We start from the raw sequence: 19,711 nt of genomic DNA, 5'->3' as shown, positions 1-19,711 counted from the left end.
GTCTATCAGGTCCTCGATCCATCAAGATTCGATCTGATGATCTTTGTATTGATTAGTTTTATTGTCATTGATAAATCAAAAAAAGGGGTTGAGGGGTAAATTTATAGTTTGATACGTTCAAAGTTTTTTTTTGTTTTAGTCTATACATAGGGTCTTATATGGGGTATATTTATGTCGGGGGATGATGGTCCATTGGTTGAATGGTCCTTGCATTGTCTTAAGTTTTATGAAAAAATAAGTTTAATAAATTTAATATGTGGGAGTTGAGCACGCACCGGCGTGAAATAGTAGCATGACATAAAAAATACAGATAAACTCATAAAAATCGGTCAAGCCAGTCAAAGACCACGCTACATGCCTAAATGTAAAGATGAATATCGAATCTTTATACAGATGCAAGACCTGGGCCAGCCGCCCACAGAACTAGTGGGGGATATAGCTGCCCCACCGGAAGGGTTTGCCCCCGCCCCGGGGCAAGACCCGTCCCAATGCTGCCTCATGTAGACCAAACCAGCCGGAGACTCACCAACCTCGCCACAGCTTCGGACAATATAATTATATTAAAATTGTTTTCTTGTGTTTGATTTTACACGAGTATTATACAATTAGGAATTAAAGGCTTTTTAACGGATTTTAAACGCGATTTATTTATATAGCTTAACCCTATGTTTCGTACACTTTATAATGAGCGTGGCCATGGGGAGAGATAAATCATATAATGAATATATCACGTTAAAAATCCGTGAAAAAGTTTCTAATTTCTAATTGAAATCGATAATTTATTTCTCGGTGTTTCGATTTATTGGTTTGGTGGTCAATTGATTGATTGGTTCGTTATTGATTGTGATTGATTGATTGGTAACTAAGCTTTTTGGATAGATCATGGTTGGAAATGTGCGTTTTAGCAATCAATCGGTTGTTGGTTGATTCGTAGATTTATTGTAATTGGTGGATTTAAGGGATTGGTTGACTAATATACCGTTGGTTAAATTATTGATTGACAAGTGGATTGATGATCAATCGATTGGATTTTGATTGGTTCATTAAAAGATTGGTTGTATGAAACAGTGATCCATGGGATTGATTGTTTGGAAAGTTAGTTGGTTAAATGATTGATTGATTGTATGGTCGATGAATTGATTGGTTTGGTGAATAGATTGATTTAATCACTAACAGTATTTTCGTTTACAAGGAAATAACTCGATAATGTTGAATATAAAATTAATCATGAAATGCAATGCTTATATAACTGTTTATTTAATCACTTTTTAATAATTTATGGTCATATTTTTTATATTTAAATAGAAATGAAAATTTCTAAATGATTGTTTTGAGTTTAAGGCTAACATTTATCCATTGGAATCGGAAGGGATAAAAAAAAAATAAACACGTGTTCATTTGTTGACCAAAAAGTTTAACGGTTTTAAACCGTGATTTATTTAACAGGCTTTAAAATGAACGGGTTTCGTTCGGTATGTACTAAATCACGTTTTAAAGCGGTATGAATGATTGAATTTACGGGGAGGGGTTGTGGGAGGTGACTTGAATATTTAATTTGTATTATATCATGGATAATGTCTGTTAACTTTTTTTATTATGAAAAATAGGTATTTTTTTCTTCTTAAGTTATTGTTCAGGTTATCAAATTTTATCCAGCTTTAGTTTTAGTTTTATTTATGTTAAAAATAATCGAATCACTTGAATGTTTCTTTGCAATGTCTGAGTCAAGTAAAAACTCATATACAACGGTATATAAGATATTTGACTCAGACCTACCAATAAATTATTATGAGAATTAAGTTATGAGCTACCGCATTACAACCAATCTTTGCGAGTTATGGTCCTTCGAGCCGATTTCTTATTATTTTGTGTCCAAAACGTAAGCTATTTCAAATAAATATCTTGTTTGGGAGGAACTGCCATAAACTGTATGTCCATGATGTATGTATTTTATTTTTATTTAATATTTTACAAATATATTGACTATAGTTGTATGTTACAGTTATTTTATTACAGTTTTTGAATTATTTTGTGTTTTATTATATACTACAGATCCTAATTGATTAAAATAAAAAATTTAAAATACGTAATTTTATACCCGCTGCTTCGCCCCCGTAATCAAAAAAGTCCCATATCTTTTTTCGAGTCTATCTTTCTAACAAATTTCATCCAATTCGGTACAGTTAAGGCGTGCGTGTGCGTGTGCGTGTTAAGGCGTACAGGCGTGAAGAAGAGACAAGCAGATAGAGGCTCTTTCGCATTTAAATTAATAGGGATAGTTTTAATTGTTGTTCATTATTTTTTAATTAAATAAACAATTATAATTGTTTAACGGAAAATAAACGCATTACTACATTTATAACATAAAATATTAACAACCGAGTCTTGCAACTCCTTCAGCCTATTGTGTCGTTGGGTATATAAAATTTTAGTTCGTCTGTGTTGATGTACAATAAATTAAAGTAATAAGAAATTTGTTATTTTTATTGCTAGATCATCAAAGACAACTTTTAACTAGCACAAAATTAACATTTTTTATCTATTAATGTGCTCTTCTAATATCAAATTGTTTCATTTATAATTCCCGTACTTTTTTCCGAATGGTTGGTCTGAATGGTGCACAATAAATAGTTTTCATTTGATTTTGATCATGTGGTCATAAACCACAATTTATGTATCAATCATGAATGTATTTTAACATGAAGTCTTTGTTTCGTCAAAACAATATCTTCTATGACTGGGTACACTGTTTCTTAATCTTCTTATAAACAAATAAAAATAAAATCAGTAAAAAAAGTATATAAAAAGTGGTAGCTAATACCTGTAATTTTTTATGTTTGCGGACCCCAAGGGTAAAACCGAAAACTATATGTTTGTCCATCCGTACGTCCGTGTATCACCAAACTGCATCTCATGAACCGATGATGATAAATGATCTTACCTAGTTAGAAAGTGAAATTTTTTGATGATGATAAACTTCTATTGCCGCTATAGCAGCAAATAATAAAATATCGAGGTTAAGTTACGGTAGACGCGGTAATTAATTGGATGGTTGACCGATTTTTTCCTTTTCTCTTTAGCTGGTTTGTAGTTCCTTAGTATCGCTAATTCGATTCGCACTTGACCGATTTTTTTCACCGATTTTCCTGAAACTAGGAATGACTCATTAAATTGTTAAAAAAAATATGTCAGAACACGTCTTGAACTAAAACATACCATCTTACGAAATTCATTTGATTACAATTGACAGTAACCTTGTGGATCCGACCCAAATCTGGTGTTGTAACTCATTCACATTACTCTATAAATGTTTCAAAAAATATTGGGTATTGTTAATCTGTTTTGCGTGATTCCCGAGAAAGTTAGTGTACCTATATATAACTACTTATATTTTTATAAGCTAAGTTATAAAAGTTGTAAAAACTCTTTTATCGAAAGTTTAAGTGAGAACTTAAAATTTAAATCAGTGTATCAAAAAATTTCTAATTGTATTAAAAATTCAATTGATAATTTGAATTATTTGGTGTCATCTAAAGAGTGAGTTATAATGTTATTAGTTTCTGCCTTCGGCTGCGCTCGTAAAGTAAAATACATATATTATGCAACTCCATACAAATTCTCATATTTCTCGTTCCTGCAGGATAAAAACTATCCTATGTCCTTTCACAGGTCTCGAATTATTGTTGCAACAAATTTCATTCGAATCGGTTCTACAGTTTGGACGTGTCAGACGGACAGAGTTACTTTCGCATATTATAATTAGAGGAAATCTTTTATGTTTTATCAGATTTCATGTTTAGCTTTATAGCATTGAAATGCTTTATAAATGAGAATTTTATAAAGAATAAAAAATGTCACCAGGCGGAATTCGAACCCGAGTCTTTTTGAAAAATAGTATCCCGCTTCAGCAATGGAATTTCTTCTACTCTTTCGGTTTCATGCAGTAATATTCCAACAGCACAATGGAAGTAGCCGACTTCTACTCGGGGAAGAATGTGCTCGTCACTGGCGCGACTGGCTTCATCGGCAAGGTGCTGGTGGAGAAGCTGCTGAGGAGCTGTCCCGGGCTGCAGCGGGTCTACATCATGATGCGCCCGAAGAAAGGCCAGGGGCTGAAGATGAGGTGGAATCAGTTTATTAGTTCCAGGGTGAGTTGGGTACAATAATCATATGTGATTCACTAGCGGTCCGCCCTGACTACGGTCTACGCCCATGGTACATATATAGCCCATAGCCTTCCTAAAAAAAGGGGTTCTCTAAGGGGGATTGTACACAATCATTTATCTTGGATCTTAGATCTACGAGTCAATTTTATTGGATAACGTAATATAAAGATATGATTAGTTATTTCATTAAATTAAAATTTCTATTAAAATGGATCAAACTTCATCACTTATATGATCCCATAAATGATATTCCATCAGATCCGTTCCAGAGTTTTACGCAAACCATTTGACGATTCATTTTTATTTATGTAGATTGAAGATAACTGTTTTATCCAAAAAAGTTTAGTTTACGTCTTCAATTTTTTTTCAAATATTATGTATAAAAAAAAGAAGTATTTACTTGAATATACCTTATATGGTTTATCACCTTTTTTTCAAAATCTACCCAATGGTTTTTAATGTGATCGGCGCAACAAAAATCAGTATTCAATCAACAATTTTCTCGCCAATTTAAATTTGAATTTGAATTTGATTTTTTATTATTATTTGAATTTGATTTTTTTATTTGAATTTGAATTTGAATTTGAATCACCAGGTGTTCGATAACATACGTCACGATCCACACATCTTCGAGAAACTGCACGTGATACGGGGCGACATCTTAGCAGAAGATCTCGGAATGTCGGCTGATGACAGGAGACTCCTGGAGGAAGATTGCCACGTTGTTTTCCACAGTGCAGCTTGTGTTAAGTGAGTTATTATTTACCTAGGGGGTTAAGGGTTTGCAGTTGAGGAGCTTTTTTATATCATAGCGGGCAACTGAGCTGGTGGTTTGCCTGATGGTAAGCGATCACCTCATGAATATAGACGCGCTGTCCGCTGTTAACGTGTAAGGGAATGAAATGATTGACGGCTTTAAAGAAGAAATGGACTGGGACAGGTAAGGAAAAGGAAACAGGCCTCTCATCTTGCACCGTCATATAGTGATTACCTAAGACCTAAGTCGTTCTAGGTTGACGAAAATGAATGCTTAAAATTAAAAACTTAATGTTCTATCATCTATATAAGCTATTAATATTACTATTTATAAATTAATGTCGTGAAAAAAACATCCATGATTAGTAAAACTACACATTTTATAAACACGTGCTTTTTCAAAACACACACATAATTTCTAGTCTTCTGTATCCTTTCTGCTTTCAGATTTAACATGTTCATTCGAGACGCTGTTAATATGAACGTAGTCGGAACGCAGAGAGTGTTGCAGCTGGCCGAAAACATGAACAATTTATTGGTGAGTATTAATATAATAACAATTATTCAATAAACCTAATGTTTCATATTGGTTGAGGAGGTTTTTAATCATCTTAAAAGATGGCGTCCCTTACACATGAAACCGAAATAGGAGAAGAGATTCGATCGGTGATACAGGATCACGTGGCCGAGAGGCTAGTTGTTGATACGGTTTTGCAAAAAGACGCGGGTTCGAATTCCGTATCGTGATGATGTTTTTTTCTGTTCTTTAAAAATTCTCATGATTGTATTTCCAAGAGTCACTAGCTTTGAGTTTTCCCATTTGAAGAAAAGAGAAATGAACAAATTGATGTACAAAACTACGCGCTTTGTCAAGTGTATCGAAACTTCGGGATTATCTAATAAATAATGTAATGAATAAATCGCGTTCAAATACCGTTAAAACTGAAAATAGAAAATTTATTTAAATAGATGCCATTTGATTATGTAAATACTAGCCTTTCGCCCCGGTTTCGCCCCTGGTACATATTACATAAGCTATCAATCAGTGTAGTTGCAGCAATTAGAAAGAATTTTTGAAATCGGTCCAGTAGTTTTTGCGTGAAAACGTTACAAACATACAGTAATACCCAACTTTCCTCTTTATAATATTAGTGTATCCTCTTTATAAATTAATGCTATTTGTAACCTTATCAGGCATTCATTCACCTCTCGACATCCTACTGCCGTTCAGACATCCCAAGTCTGGATGAGGAGTTATATCCATCAAAACACAATCCACGAGATATCATACACAGCATCCAGTGGATGGACTACCAGTTGTTGAAACATTTGGAGCCAAAGTAAGCAATCTTAACTACGTCGATCCTGCGGCTTCATTCGCGTGGTAACCAGTTAAATAACCTCGATGGCCCGTTTCCTTACCTTGCCCTTGCTAGTCTATTCCTTCTTTCCAGTTGTCAATGCTTTCCTTATCGCTTCCCCCTTTATAAACGGGAATCGCATTCGCAGGGGCAATAACTCATCGAATGTTTCATGGGCGGTGATGATCGCTTACCATCAGGTGAATCACCACTTCAGTTGCCCGCTTATGATATAAATCTGAAAAAATATTTAAAGAACTTAAGTGGTTCCCACTTTTCCCGTAGTAGATTTACAACCTATAGCCCTCAAAAATCACGTAAAATTCAAACGGTGAAAGAATATTTGATGTTGGTCCAATAGTTCCTGAGATTAGCAAACAATTACTATAATAGTGTGATATAACATTGTCCACAGGCTGATATCTCCTCAACCAAACACCTACAGCTATACGAAGTCACTCGCAGAGCAGTTAGTGTCTGAGTATCAGGGGAAGTTTCCCATTGCTATAGCGAGACCTTCAATAGGTAAGTTATGGAGCAAGCATTATATACTTATTTATGTGACAGGGTAAATGAGCTGGTGGTTTGCCTGATGGTAAACGATCACCACCGCCCGTGAACAGAGCAGAGGTAGTGCCTCTGCGGATGCGCTACCCGCTTTTAAAGGGATATGGAAAGGGTTGACGATGGAATGGATTGGGATGTTTGAGGAAAAGAAAACGGGCCTTACATCTATTTTCATCCCCTTAAATGATAAATGTGAGGCAGAACAGCGTTTGCCGGGTCAGCTAGATATTTTATTAATTGTACATCCATTCCAGTGACTGCTTCGCTGAAGGAACCGTTCCCAAGGTGGGTGGACAACCTGAATGGTCCCACAGGCATCATCGTTGGCGCTGCTAAAGGTAACACACGCACACACACTCATGCACACACACACTCACATAAAATTACAACTCTACCAGACAACGCTTATAGTTATTTAAGTTTGTTTATATTGAGGTGTGCACAATTATGATAATATTACAAAAGACACAAAAAGATATTAAATTTAGAAAAATCGGATAAAACACACTACCATGCATTGGACACACACATGCAAATAAATATAAATATGAAAACATAACCCTGAAACGTATGTGTGCGTGCCGATGACAAAAGGGGAGGGATCAGTTAGGGGTGTACACAACGACTTTTTAGAATTCATCTAATAGTAAAAAATATATAATTTTATGAATATTTTTTACGTAATCATCGTATTAAAAAGTATTAGTTCCGTCATAATACACCATCGGCGGAACACCCAATTGTTTTTATTTATTTTCCATGACATACATAAAAGAATAATAAATATAACCTAATTCAAACACCCAATATACTTAAATTTCGACCGGAACTCTTCCACTGGTAGCTTTTTTTCTACATCTCCATCACCACAGGGGTGATCCGTTCGATGCTCTGTGACGACGCGCAGCGCGTGGATGCGATGCCGGTGGACCTCGTGGTGAACGGCTGCATCCTGCTCGCCTTCCGCACCGCTACGCAGAGGTGAGGTTCACCGTCACCATCAACATCATTACGATAATCAACAAAAAAACTTTGTCATAGAGGAATTTAAAATTAAGCCTTTATTGATATATGGTTGGACACTGGATCATGGACATGGACTAGACATGGAATGGACTCTGTCATAACTGTTTTTTTAATAAATGATAAAAAAAAGCCATCGTTATCATCATCATCATCATCATCACCAATATAGTCATTATCATCACCCTGTCTACCAACCTCATTTACACATCATTAGTATTGTCACCGTTATCATAAATTAATGACAATAAAAGAAAATCATCTTTGTCATCATCATCATATGGGTCACCTCCCTCCGTTGATTGGTCATATGTTTTGACACCGTCATCATCAATTAAAGGCTAAAAAATTTTAAAGGCGTTAATGATGAATGATGATTATTCTTATTACAGGCCAAAAGACATCTTGGTGTGTAACGTGGCTAGATCGGATGTTAATCCCATTACTTGGCGGGAATCTGTTGAGCTTGGTGAGTTCCTATCTATACTCTATACTGTCACAGATAAAATTAATTCGATTGTATTTTTTTTGTTTGTACATAACTTTTACTCGGTGTACCGACTTTTACGACTTTTTTTATATAATACTAACCCGGAGCTAAAAAATTATTTGTTTCACATAATCAGTGGATTTATTATATAATCTGTGTCGTAGTTTTAATAAAAAAGTTACCTGACAACTTTTTTAAATGTATAATCTGTGACGTAGTTGAAACGAAACAAATATTTCAGCGCGCAAATATGTCCAAGACTACCCATTCTCAGTACCGCTATGGTACCCGGGAGGTTCCGCCAAAACGTCAGAAGCGCACCACGCTATCGCCGTCCTGCTCACACACATGCTGCCCGCGTACTTCGTGGATTGCTGTCTCGTTCTAATGGGGAAAAAGCCTTTGTAAGTCCTGTAGATACATATCTAGATGTGGTGTATGGATACGTAAGTGGTGAATAGTCTATCAGTTACTTTATTAGCGGGTCTTGAAAGTAGAAACTCGAAAATTCATATATTATATTTCTTCTAACACGTAATAAATGTAAATATTAAACTTAACATGACTAATTTTTATTTAGAGTGAGATTTCAATTGATATTCAAATTTGAAATCTCACTCAGATTCAAATATATAACAGAGGCATGGAATTTTTATCGATAAATTTTGTCAAACTAACAAGTTAATTTTATAAATTGAAACATATTTCAGTCCTGTAAATATTATAAACTGAAAGTTTCTAAGAAATTTTTTAAATTATTCGCACACGTGAAAACCACTGAACGGATTATGATGATACTAATCAGTGAAGTAGCTTATGTACCAGAAATTCGAACACGAATGAATGAAAAAAATGATTAGAGTCAAAAAAACATTATCAAGTACACAAATTTATTAAAATGAACAATTGATTCGCTATACACCAAATATCACACCACTATTTTGACAACAAACTTTTTTTTGAATTCGTCTGTCAGGATCTTATAAACGAGCTATTTTTAAGGTTATGTCTGGTCTAGAATCGAGAGAATTCTGCGTCTGTGCTTTAGTTCTCAAAACACTACTACGAGGTTACCAATTCGCCTGTATTTTATAGGCTTTGTGACCTCAGAACTTTCGACTGGGTGAATCGATTTTGATGAATCATTTCTCTTGCAGCTTAGTCGGCATCCATAAAAGAATAAGCGACGGTATGAAAGTCCTGCAATATTACACGATCAAATCTTGGCATTTCAAGAACGACAGGTTTATGTCTCTAAGGGAAAACATCTCTAAAGATGAAGATAATATATTCTATACTGATCCAAAGGTTTGTTTAAGTCGTTGTGTACACTTATATTATAAAGAGGAAGAATATGTTTGATTCTTTGTAACGGCTAAATTCAAAAACTACTCAACTGATGAGAAATTTTGACAGAATAGAAAAAATTTGATCACGAGGCAGGATTCGAACCTGCGTATCTTGCCTAACCGTAGCAACAAATTTTTAGTTTTATAGCATTGAAATGCTTTATAAAATGAGAAATTTTGAAAGAATAGAAAAAATTAAATTTAACAATGGCGCGTTCCATCGATACAATATTGTAATCATTGAAATAATGTTTCGTATTGGTTGTGATGGTTCTTAATCATCTCAATAGATGGCGTGGGGTGCCCCTTAGGCACATGAAACCGAAAGAGTAGAAGAAATTCGATTACTGTGGCAGGATCACGGGTGGCCGAGAGGCTAGGCGTTGCTACGGTTAGGCAAGATACGCAGGTTCGAATCCTGCCTCGTGATCAAATTTTTTCTATTCTGTCAAAATTTCTCATTTTATAAAGCATTTCAATGCTATAAAACTAAAAATTAAACAAATACTCAACTGATTTTAAAAATTTTTACACCATTAGAAAGCTGTAGCTTCACTGAGTGGAATAGGCTATATATGTACCACAAAGCCGGGGTAAACAGTAGTATTCAATAAAGATATTTAATGGAAGAAAAGATTTCCGAATTCGATCTATTAGTTCCTGAGATTATTTCCTTCCTTGTCATACAAGCAAGAGTGTTTAAGAGATCAATAAAAAACTCTTCAGCTTTTAATAAAAGTGGCTAAAGACAGGTTAAATATGAAGGTTTTTTTTATTTCAGGAGATGCAATGGCCGAGTTACATTCGCAACTACTTGAAAGGTGCCAGAGAGTTCTGCTGCGGGGAGCGGCCGGAGACTTTGCCTCAAGCTCGTTTACTGCATAATAGGTAATCTATCTTCCTTTATATATTATAGCGGGCAACTGAGCTGGTGGTTCGCCTGACGGTGAGCGATCACCGCCGTGAACAGAGCAGAGGTCGTGTCTCTGCGGATGCGCTAGCCGCTTTCAAGGGATAAGGAGAGGATTGTGAATGGTGAGAAGGAATGGACTGGGAGGACCGAGGAAAAGGACAACGGTCTCCGGCTCCCCCACGCACCATACGAAACACAATAGCATGCTTTTATTTCACGCCGGTCTTTTGTGGGGATGTGGTACTTACCCGGTGCGAGCTGTCGTGCGGAATCGTGCTCGACTCCCACATACAAAATCTTTCTTTATATATATTTTTTTGTTTGTGTGTCACTGTAAGATTATAAATACCGTTAGAATAAAATCAAACTCGCGAATTTATCGACAAATTGTAATCCTTAACATTCGCTTAAAATTAAACGTATTGTTTTTGGTTGGACTGTATATGCTGAGAATTTATTTTTCCCAAAAATTCGTTAGGTGCGGGTTACGAATCCTTGGATCCTTGCTTCAGCTTAAATTCCTGTATAACTCGAATATAACTTCATTTGACATTATATCCAATACCCATGTCTCCATATAACGATTTCACACCTATAGATTATAATATACTAGCTGCACCCCGCGGTTTCACCCGCGTAAGTCTATATCCCGTAGGAATATCGGGAAAAAAAGTTCCCTACGTGTTATTCCAGTTGTTCAGCTATCTACGTACGAACTCGCTAATCTCAAGTAATACTGGTCCGATTTGAAAAATTTCTTCAGTATTAGATAGCTGATTTGTTGAGGAAGGCTTTAGGCTATATATATGTATATGTACCTCGGGCGAATTCGGGGCGGGCCGCTAGTTATCGTATGTTTTTAATAGCATTTTTTTTCATTTCAGGCTATATTATTTGGATCTACTTGTGAAAATGGTGCTGATGCTCTCACTAGCTTATTTTGTGTGTGTCTTTAGTCTAAAATTGTACAACGGATTATAAATTGTAAATATGTTATTATATTGTAAATATATTATCTTTATTAAGAATAAATATGTCTTTTATTTAATGTTATACGTTTATTTCATTTGTATATTTATTCTACCAATAGCTGAATCTAAATTTATATAGTTCTTTCGGTCTATTTGATTGTTCTGTTTAGTTTTTTCTTTATGTCATACCGGGCAGCTGAGCTGGTGGTTCGCCTGATGGTAAGCGATCACCACCGCCGTGAACATTCGCAAAGGCAGTGCCTCTGCGAATGCGCTGCCCGCTTTTATGGGGTAAGGGAAAATAAAAGGATTAATGAGTGGAAAGAAGGAATGGACTATGACGGGTGAGGAAAAGGAAACGGGCCTTGTTAAAATTGCAAATAATGTATCAAAAATATTTAATTAATTATCAAAGTGAAGTCCCGTGTCCCCTAGTGGGGTATGGGGCAAGTGATATACATCTGTTTCACTGATCGATTTTCTTAATGGACAAGTAGGTGGTCAGCCTTCTGTAGCCTGCCAGACCGAGACATTTTTTATGAATCCCCAGAATTTTCTGTTTCTATTAAATATTGTTTTTCAAAAAGACAAATACAGTTAATTGAACCCCTCCCTCCTTTTTGGGAAGGTCGGTTAAAAAAGTAATTTATTTGCAGTAATTGTACAAATTTTATCACTTTCTTATCAGCTGTTCCTGACAATGAAACGGATTCACTTCCATTGGTTCACACTATTTCATTATGAATTGAATCTTTAGATTTGTATCTGGTACATTATAAATTTGATTTTTAACTTATTCAAGTGTTAAAACAAATCGCATTTCTTCTAGTGGTTTAAATGTTTTTTTATTCATACTAAAAGATTTTAAGTGTATATTAATTACTACATATGGTAAGATTGAACGTATTTTAAATAAATATTTAGATGAAATCTTATCTTTTTATGTTGTGGTATTTTTGTGATGTTAGCAATAAATGTTTTTATTATTATTATTAAACAAGCAGTGAAAACAAAATATATGACGTTAACGAAATTAATTTTAAGCTATAAAAGAGATCAAATAAAAATGTGTTTCAATTACCACCTACAAATCACGTAAAATCTTTCTGAATAATATCATCATCATCATCATCAGCCCATACCTGTTCCCACTGCTGGGATACAGGCCCCATGAGGGTTCAGGCCATAATCCAGCACGCTCGCCAAGTGCGGGTTGGCAGATGTCACATGTCGAATATAATGATAACATGATATAATTGTTTAAAACAAACATTGAAATAAATAAAAAAGTGCAAAGTAATGCTGTTGTAATTGCTTTAATAAACCGGCCAAGTGCGAGTCTGACAAACATATCGGGTTCCGCAAGAAAACTGCGAACACAATATTCGTTATTAATTATAATCTCTATATTAATTATATTAGACTGGTATTTTCTTGTGTTTGATTTTACGCGAGTATTATACATTTAGACAGACATACCAAAAGACCAGAAGACACTATCAGCCAATACTGCCAACATCCAGAAAAATACTCCACATACCAACTGCGGAGAAATAGGTGGAGGTAGTTCACAAACAATAATTTTTGTATGACCTTCAAGACATGACATCTCAGTCTCCCCGTGACCACGCTCGCTGTAAAGTGTTCAAAACGTCGGCTTAATAATATAATGAACAAATCGCGTTTAAAATCCGTTAAAAAGTTTTTAATTTCTAAACATATTAGATTGATTTTAATGCACCATGCTGAGTCAAGACCTTTATCCGATACGACGGATCGGATACCATCATACCACACGTTTTTTTATCTCAGCAAATAAACAATTATTGTTTTAAAATGTATTCTTATTTTTCTTTATTAATATTTTTATGTATTCTTTTTCCTTTCTATCTTTTGTGTACCTTGTTTCTTGAAATAAATTATATACTGTTCTATTGTATTCTATAATTATATTTCAAATCATGTTATTTCTCACAAGCTCTTTTTATCTGTTCGTCTTTAAATGGCTGTATGCCTAGCTTTGCTTTACAAACAAACTTTCACAATTATAAGTGTGATTTGTGATTTTGCTTTCAACATAACAATGAAATAACAATATTAATTTCTGATAATAAACCCAGTAACATGATATGCAATGAGTCATTCTAAAATCGTATTATTTCAGTCATTAGTGCATAAGGAACCCTAATTCGATGCGTAGGTAAGCGACCTACCTTTACAATACACAACCGAATATATTGAACACAGCGGATGTTTCAGTTTTCATATTAATGATATTGAAATAATTATCAGTTAGGTCAGTCAACCCAAACGTGCGCTGGCAGCGGCAGTGTGCAGTCGTGCTTGTTTGATACGCGCGCCATCTAGCGACGGGTGGAGGAAACTGGTTTGTATATTTCGCATTTTGTATTTTTTTATTCGGATAAATAGATACTTTTTTTTGTTTTGCCCTTTGCAGGATCGTGTTAATCAAATATGATTATTACATTCATTTAAATATTTAATTTAAACAATTTTATTTACATTAATATTATTGCATCAATATGATCAGATATATTTAAAATCAAATATATATTTTTTTAAACTGTATATTTAACTACAATCTAGCAAAATGGTTAACTACACTACATGAATTTATTTTAAGGATAGGTATTTGAAATAGAATTTTAAATAAATTGGTATTTTTTATCCATACATTGCAAATTAATGGTTATTTCGATAAGAAATAAAAATTATAATACATCCAGATTCATAAAGTGGGCGATAAATTAAACTGTTTCTAAATAATTAAAAAATTAGAAATTATTTATCATAAAAAAATTCTGATGGTGTCTTCATGAGAGATTATATAAATATTTAAGGTTTATTTCTCTAATGAATCTACTATCCAACTGTAATTCTTTATTTACTTATTTATTTATTTGTAACATCATATAACTAACCAAACGAAGTTTACTGGGTACTTTTAAGCGAAGAAAAGACATAAATGGTTATTTAGCAGCCTTATCATTTAATAGTGAGATCTTCCAGGCAACTGGGATAACAGGTGACCAGGTATTCTATATATGAGTTATAATATACACTTTTATAATATATTTTACGGAGAAACTATGGTTGAGGCTTTATTATTAATTATGTTAATAAATTAATTATAGAGGATTTTTTTATTAATTATGTTATCACACTAATATTATAATTGTGAAAGTTTGTTTGTCTGGATGTTTGTACGTCAGTCACGGTGAAACTACTGAACGAAATTTGGTATACAGGTATGAGCTGACTTGGGTGATAGGATACTTTTTATGCCGATTAAATGCTCCCTTGGGATAAAACAGGAATTGATATCCGGGTGGAGCCGGGATGAGCGTCTAGTCAATCATAATAGTATAGTTTTATTTATATTCACATTACATCGGATTCGGTAGGAATCCTGGCGAAACCTCCTAGAGCAACTATTTTTGCTAATATATTTTTGATAATATAGATGGGTTTTAAGAATGTTGTGAATGCAACATGATTTTAAATCTATCTAGGCGTTTATAAACGGGTAACACCTTAGTCAAATTCATATTAAAGTTTTATATAATTCAAATGTTTTATACAACGACGCCTAGGCTAGGCGTTGCTACGGTTGGCATGTCCAAGGCATCTGCCAACCCGCACTTGGCGAGCGTGGTGGATTATGGCCTGGACCCTCATAGGAGGCCTGTGTCCCAGCAGTGGGAACATATATGGGCTGATGATGATGATTCAGATTTCTCTGCTAAAATATACACAGCTGCACGTGCGTATCGCACTTCACTAGCATTAGCCAGCGGCTTCGTTCACGAATCACGTGGTATCTCAGATACAATGCAACTTTGCAGCAAGAGGGACTTTTTCAGGTTTCAATCTATTTGTATAGTAAAATTTTTATCAAAATGGATTTATCGGTTTTTGTGTAAGACACGAACGATCATCACTTATACAGATTTGAGAGTTTTTATTCGCTTCGCTTTCGCAAGTCCGCTTCACTCGCATAGCAATCGATAGAAACAATCCTATCTCTCGCTTCATATGTAATATAGCTCTCTGCCAAATTCCATCAAGATCCGATGAGCCTTTTTGCTTGTGTGACAAATACACACAATAGCAGGGAGATACATGAAACAAATCAAATCAAATTTGTTTATCAAATCAAAACAAACAACCAGAATCAAGAAAGAAACAACCAGAATCTATGGTAGTTAAAAAAACGACTAGTCATGAATACGTAAAAACCCTCATGAATATATACGTAGAGTATGAATTTGATTAACCCCATAAATAGCCAATTACGGAGGAAGCCGCGGGGCGCACTTGTGCCTGTAATTATAAACAATAATTCGCAAGCGATTACTTCACGGCTGCTTCTATATATTTTCTTGACAAATATTCTTGTAACCGGATGGTTACACTACCGACATTTCGCACTAACCATCAAATTATTTCTAGAACTAACAGTTAATTATACTACTTCTATACACGTCTTTACTCGCGTTTCTTAAAAATCTTATAAATTCATACGCATAACATAGACAGTGGCGGATTTACCAGCAGGCTGATTAGGCTCGAGCCTAGGGCGGCAGATTTTGGGGGCGGCAAATTTGGGGAACGAATTTTTTTTTCACCTTATAGAAATCAAAAAGATTTTTCTATGACGGTTTTCAGCTGACGCCTGCAACCAATTTTGTCGATGACTTTTCTCTCTCGCTTGTCTTTGCACATTTCGGGAGAAGCGAACTTCCACTTGCATTGTAAAAATAATGTATGAAATGACAATTGTTGAGGCAAGGGCGGCAAAAACTATTCAGCCTATACCCTGAAAATTTGTAAATCCGCCACTGAACCTAGAACCGATATGTATGACCGTGATCTGTGAATGCTATAGGACATTATAGGGTACTAGCTGCGCCCCGCGATCTCACCCGCGTAAGTCCATATCCCGTAGGATAAAAAGTTGCCTATATGTTATTCCAGTTGTCCAGCTATCTAAGTTACAAATCCAAATTACATTGCAATCGGTTCAGCAGTTTTTGCGTGAAAGAGCAACAAACACACACACACATCCTTACGAACTTTCGCATTTATAACATCAGTAGAATTCATTTTCCCCAAACTTACAGCTACAGTTTCACAAACGTTTTATAATTTCTGAAGTGCTTTTGGAAAAACGTTCTGAAAAAATTAATGTGTTCGTCAAAATATACAAAAGATATTTAAATTGTATTAAACGTTTCTTTTCCTTTATGTCATAGCGGATAACTGAGCTGGTGGTTCGCCTGATGGTAAGCGATCACCACCGCCCATGAAACTGGCAGAGACTCAGACCTCTGCGAATGCGTTGTCCGGTTTTAAGGGGTAAGGGATATGGAAAGGATTGATGACTGGAAAGAAGGAATGGACTGGAAAGGGTGAGGAAAGGAAATGATCCTCCAGCTCCCCTACTCACGGAACGAAACACAATAGCAAGCTATTATTTCACGCCGGTCTTCTGTGGGGGTGTGGTACTTCCCCGGTGCGAGCTGGCCCAATTCGTGCCGAAACGTGCTCGACTCCCACAGTAAAAAATGATGCCTTGCAATGTTTTGTATGTAACTGCCTATTAGCAATTTGTATAATAAATATCTCATTAGTTTTTCATTAACACGTTATTATCAATTATTATCACACTAATATTATAAATGTGAAATTTTGTTTGTTTGGATGTTTGTCCGTCAATCACGCTGAAACTCCTGAATGGATTTTGATCAAATTTACATATACAGACAGGGTATGAGCTGACTTGAGTGATAGGATTTTATCCTTGGGACAAAACAGGAAGTCTGATATCCGGGCGAAGCCGGGACGAGCGTCCAGTTTTTAATAAAAACGAAGGCCCAGCTGGTAATATACGCAATATTTGAACAGAATTGGATAAAAACAACGCAGAATTAACAATTCGGAACGCGTTACAAAGCATCAAGTCAACTGAAACGGAATTAGCTCAGAATTTATTACTTACTGACAATATAAAACTGAAAACAACTCGATAGACGTGCTTTATTAAAACACATACTTGTTTACAAATAATATAAAGAAGAGTTTGATTGTATGAACATGCTAATCTCAGGAATTAGGGCCGATTTCAAATAATCTTGTATTGTATATGTCCGTGATCCTTTAGTACTATATAACACTAGTCCATCACTAGCGGACCACTAGTCCCTTATGAACCAAAAAAAGTTAAATTATATACTATTTATAACATTTTTATTATAAATATACAGATAACATAGATACAGAGATAGTAAAGATTAAGAGGCTGAATGAATATTTGTTAAAAGTAAGAAGTTGGTCTATTAATATTTATTTTAAAGAATAAAGAAAATATAATTTAATTAGGTTCACCACATAGAAACAATAACACACGTATAAACTATATATGTATATTAAAATGAATTTCTAATTCCCTTGGTCATGCCATCACGCGCGAACGGCTGGACTTATTTTTAAAAATTCTTATACCATTAGAAAGCTTCAATTACACTGAGCAACTTAGACTATATATGTACCACGGGTGAAACCGGGGCGAACAGCTAGTGAAACAAAAAAGCAGACTTAAAAACTACAAAGCAGTTATAACAGTTTATAAAACTCCGGGTTGCCTGGGAGAGATTTTATAGCGATAAGACCGTTTGTACATCTTATGTCACATATTATCAAGTATAATTGTAGTTTTTATTAATAAATAATTTTTATTTCACTTCAACTATAATGAGCTGATCATGGCGACCTAAAGGGTGGGGCCACTCATATCTTATGGCGATACGAGCGATATACCTCTGGTTATGAGGACCACCCACAAAGTACCCTCAAAGTAGAGGACCTCAGTGAATAGTATTTGTATAGATATATATGTTATATAAAATGATATTTAATTATTTCATTATAAAACAAAGAAATAACTTCTATTTCAGAGAAAATGATGCCCTCTGTGCGTGAGTTCTACACGGGCAAGTCCATTCTAATCACAGGAGCAACTGGTTTTGTTGGGAAGGTAAATGTATCTACATTATGTATTTGAAAGAAAGAAAGAAAAACATTTATTTTGACACAGACATACACACACACAACAGATCATAACAGAAAACAGAAGTGTACAATGTTTAACATACTTATTTTAATTGATGCCTATGTAATTAATATCGGATAACAGTCTCATAGTCGATATTTGAGTGACTATCTCTTAGCCTTTTACTATGATACTACCAGTATGTGATACCCTACTGCGTGGTATCGCACTTATACCGCTGCTCTCATCACGATATATTTCTTGTCCTATTTATAACGAATATCACTACATAGTAAAACAAGGTCGCTTTCGCTGTCTGTGAGTATGTATGCTTAGATATAATAATAATACTCCGATAATAATAAATTCTTTATTTCGGGGTAACAAGGACCCAATATCACATTTTATAATAATTTTACAAAAAGAAATTCACAAAAACCTAATTACAAAAGGTAAAATTCAAATAAAAAAAAAAGTGATAATAATTTAAATAATACATGTCCATTCAAACCACAATATTTTAAAATTAAAACTAAGAGAAACACACAAGAAAAAAAAAAGACAAAATATATCATTGTCTCACCAACACATGAATAAAATGCTTGAGTATTGGTGAGTCAGTTTTTTGCGATAATGCATTTAGGATTCCGTTGGGACTTGCACGAAGCCGCTGCAGTAACGAAGCGGTTTTTTTTCGCAAAATGGCATAAAAGTCATTTGTATGAGCCTGCGCAAACATTTCTGACGCTGAACAGTGCCGCGGCAAACCCAAAAGCATCCTAAACCCATTATTATACTGCACCCGTAATGCATTCATGCTACATTTTGAGTATTTAAACCACAGGCTTCCCGTGTAGAAGTTTTGGCAATAAGCGTTAAATAATGTTATTTTTACCTCTTTGCTACATCGGGCGAACCTGTGGGCGAGCATATTGCATTTAGCCGCCAGGGATCTTCTCTCCCGATCAATGTCAGCCTGATCATTGAGGTCCTCCGTAACACAGTGTCCGAGGTATTTAAACTGCTTCACTCTCTTTAACGAT

The 19,711-nt window shown here is 34.9% G+C and overlaps 3 protein-coding genes across 3 annotated transcripts in view; all 3 read left to right on the top strand.

The window, feature by feature from the left end:
- Nucleotides 1-1,971, top strand: part of LOC119838104 (peroxisomal biogenesis factor 19) — a 7,269-nt gene extending 5,298 nt beyond the window's left edge. Inside the window, exon 8 of the mRNA XM_038363917.1 lies at nt 394-1,971. Within this exon, the coding sequence (XP_038219845.1) occupies nt 394-504 (111 nt within the window). The 3' untranslated portion in view covers nt 505-1,971. The remainder of the gene's footprint in view (nt 1-393) is intronic.
- Nucleotides 1,972-3,962: 1,991 nt separating this feature from the next.
- On the top strand, nt 3,963-10,785 carry LOC119838241 (putative fatty acyl-CoA reductase CG5065). The gene is made up of 11 exons (XM_038364095.1): nt 3,963-4,148; nt 4,762-4,916; nt 5,370-5,460; nt 6,117-6,262; nt 6,699-6,808; nt 7,105-7,188; nt 7,723-7,831; nt 8,266-8,342; nt 8,605-8,767; nt 9,521-9,671; nt 10,494-10,785. The coding sequence occupies exons 1-11, from the start codon at nt 3,963-3,965 to the stop codon at nt 10,602-10,604; spliced, it is 1,383 nt and encodes a 460-aa protein (XP_038220023.1). The 3' UTR covers nt 10,605-10,785.
- Nucleotides 10,786-13,835: 3,050 nt separating this feature from the next.
- LOC119838239 (putative fatty acyl-CoA reductase CG5065) overlaps nt 13,836-19,711 on the top strand; it is a 17,433-nt gene continuing 11,557 nt past the window's right edge. The window contains exons 1-2 of the mRNA XM_038364093.1: nt 13,836-13,982; nt 18,574-18,653. Coding sequence (XP_038220021.1) covers nt 18,579-18,653 — 75 coding nt within the window. The 5' untranslated portion in view covers nt 13,836-13,982; nt 18,574-18,578. The remainder of the gene's footprint in view (nt 13,983-18,573; nt 18,654-19,711) is intronic.

The sequence above is a fragment of the Zerene cesonia genome, unplaced genomic scaffold (assembly GCF_012273895.1).
Source record: "Zerene cesonia ecotype Mississippi unplaced genomic scaffold, Zerene_cesonia_1.1 Zces_u001, whole genome shotgun sequence".
Classification (NCBI taxonomy): domain Eukaryota; kingdom Metazoa; phylum Arthropoda; class Insecta; order Lepidoptera; family Pieridae; genus Zerene; species Zerene cesonia.
This window is presented reverse-complemented; position numbering and strand designations above follow the sequence as displayed.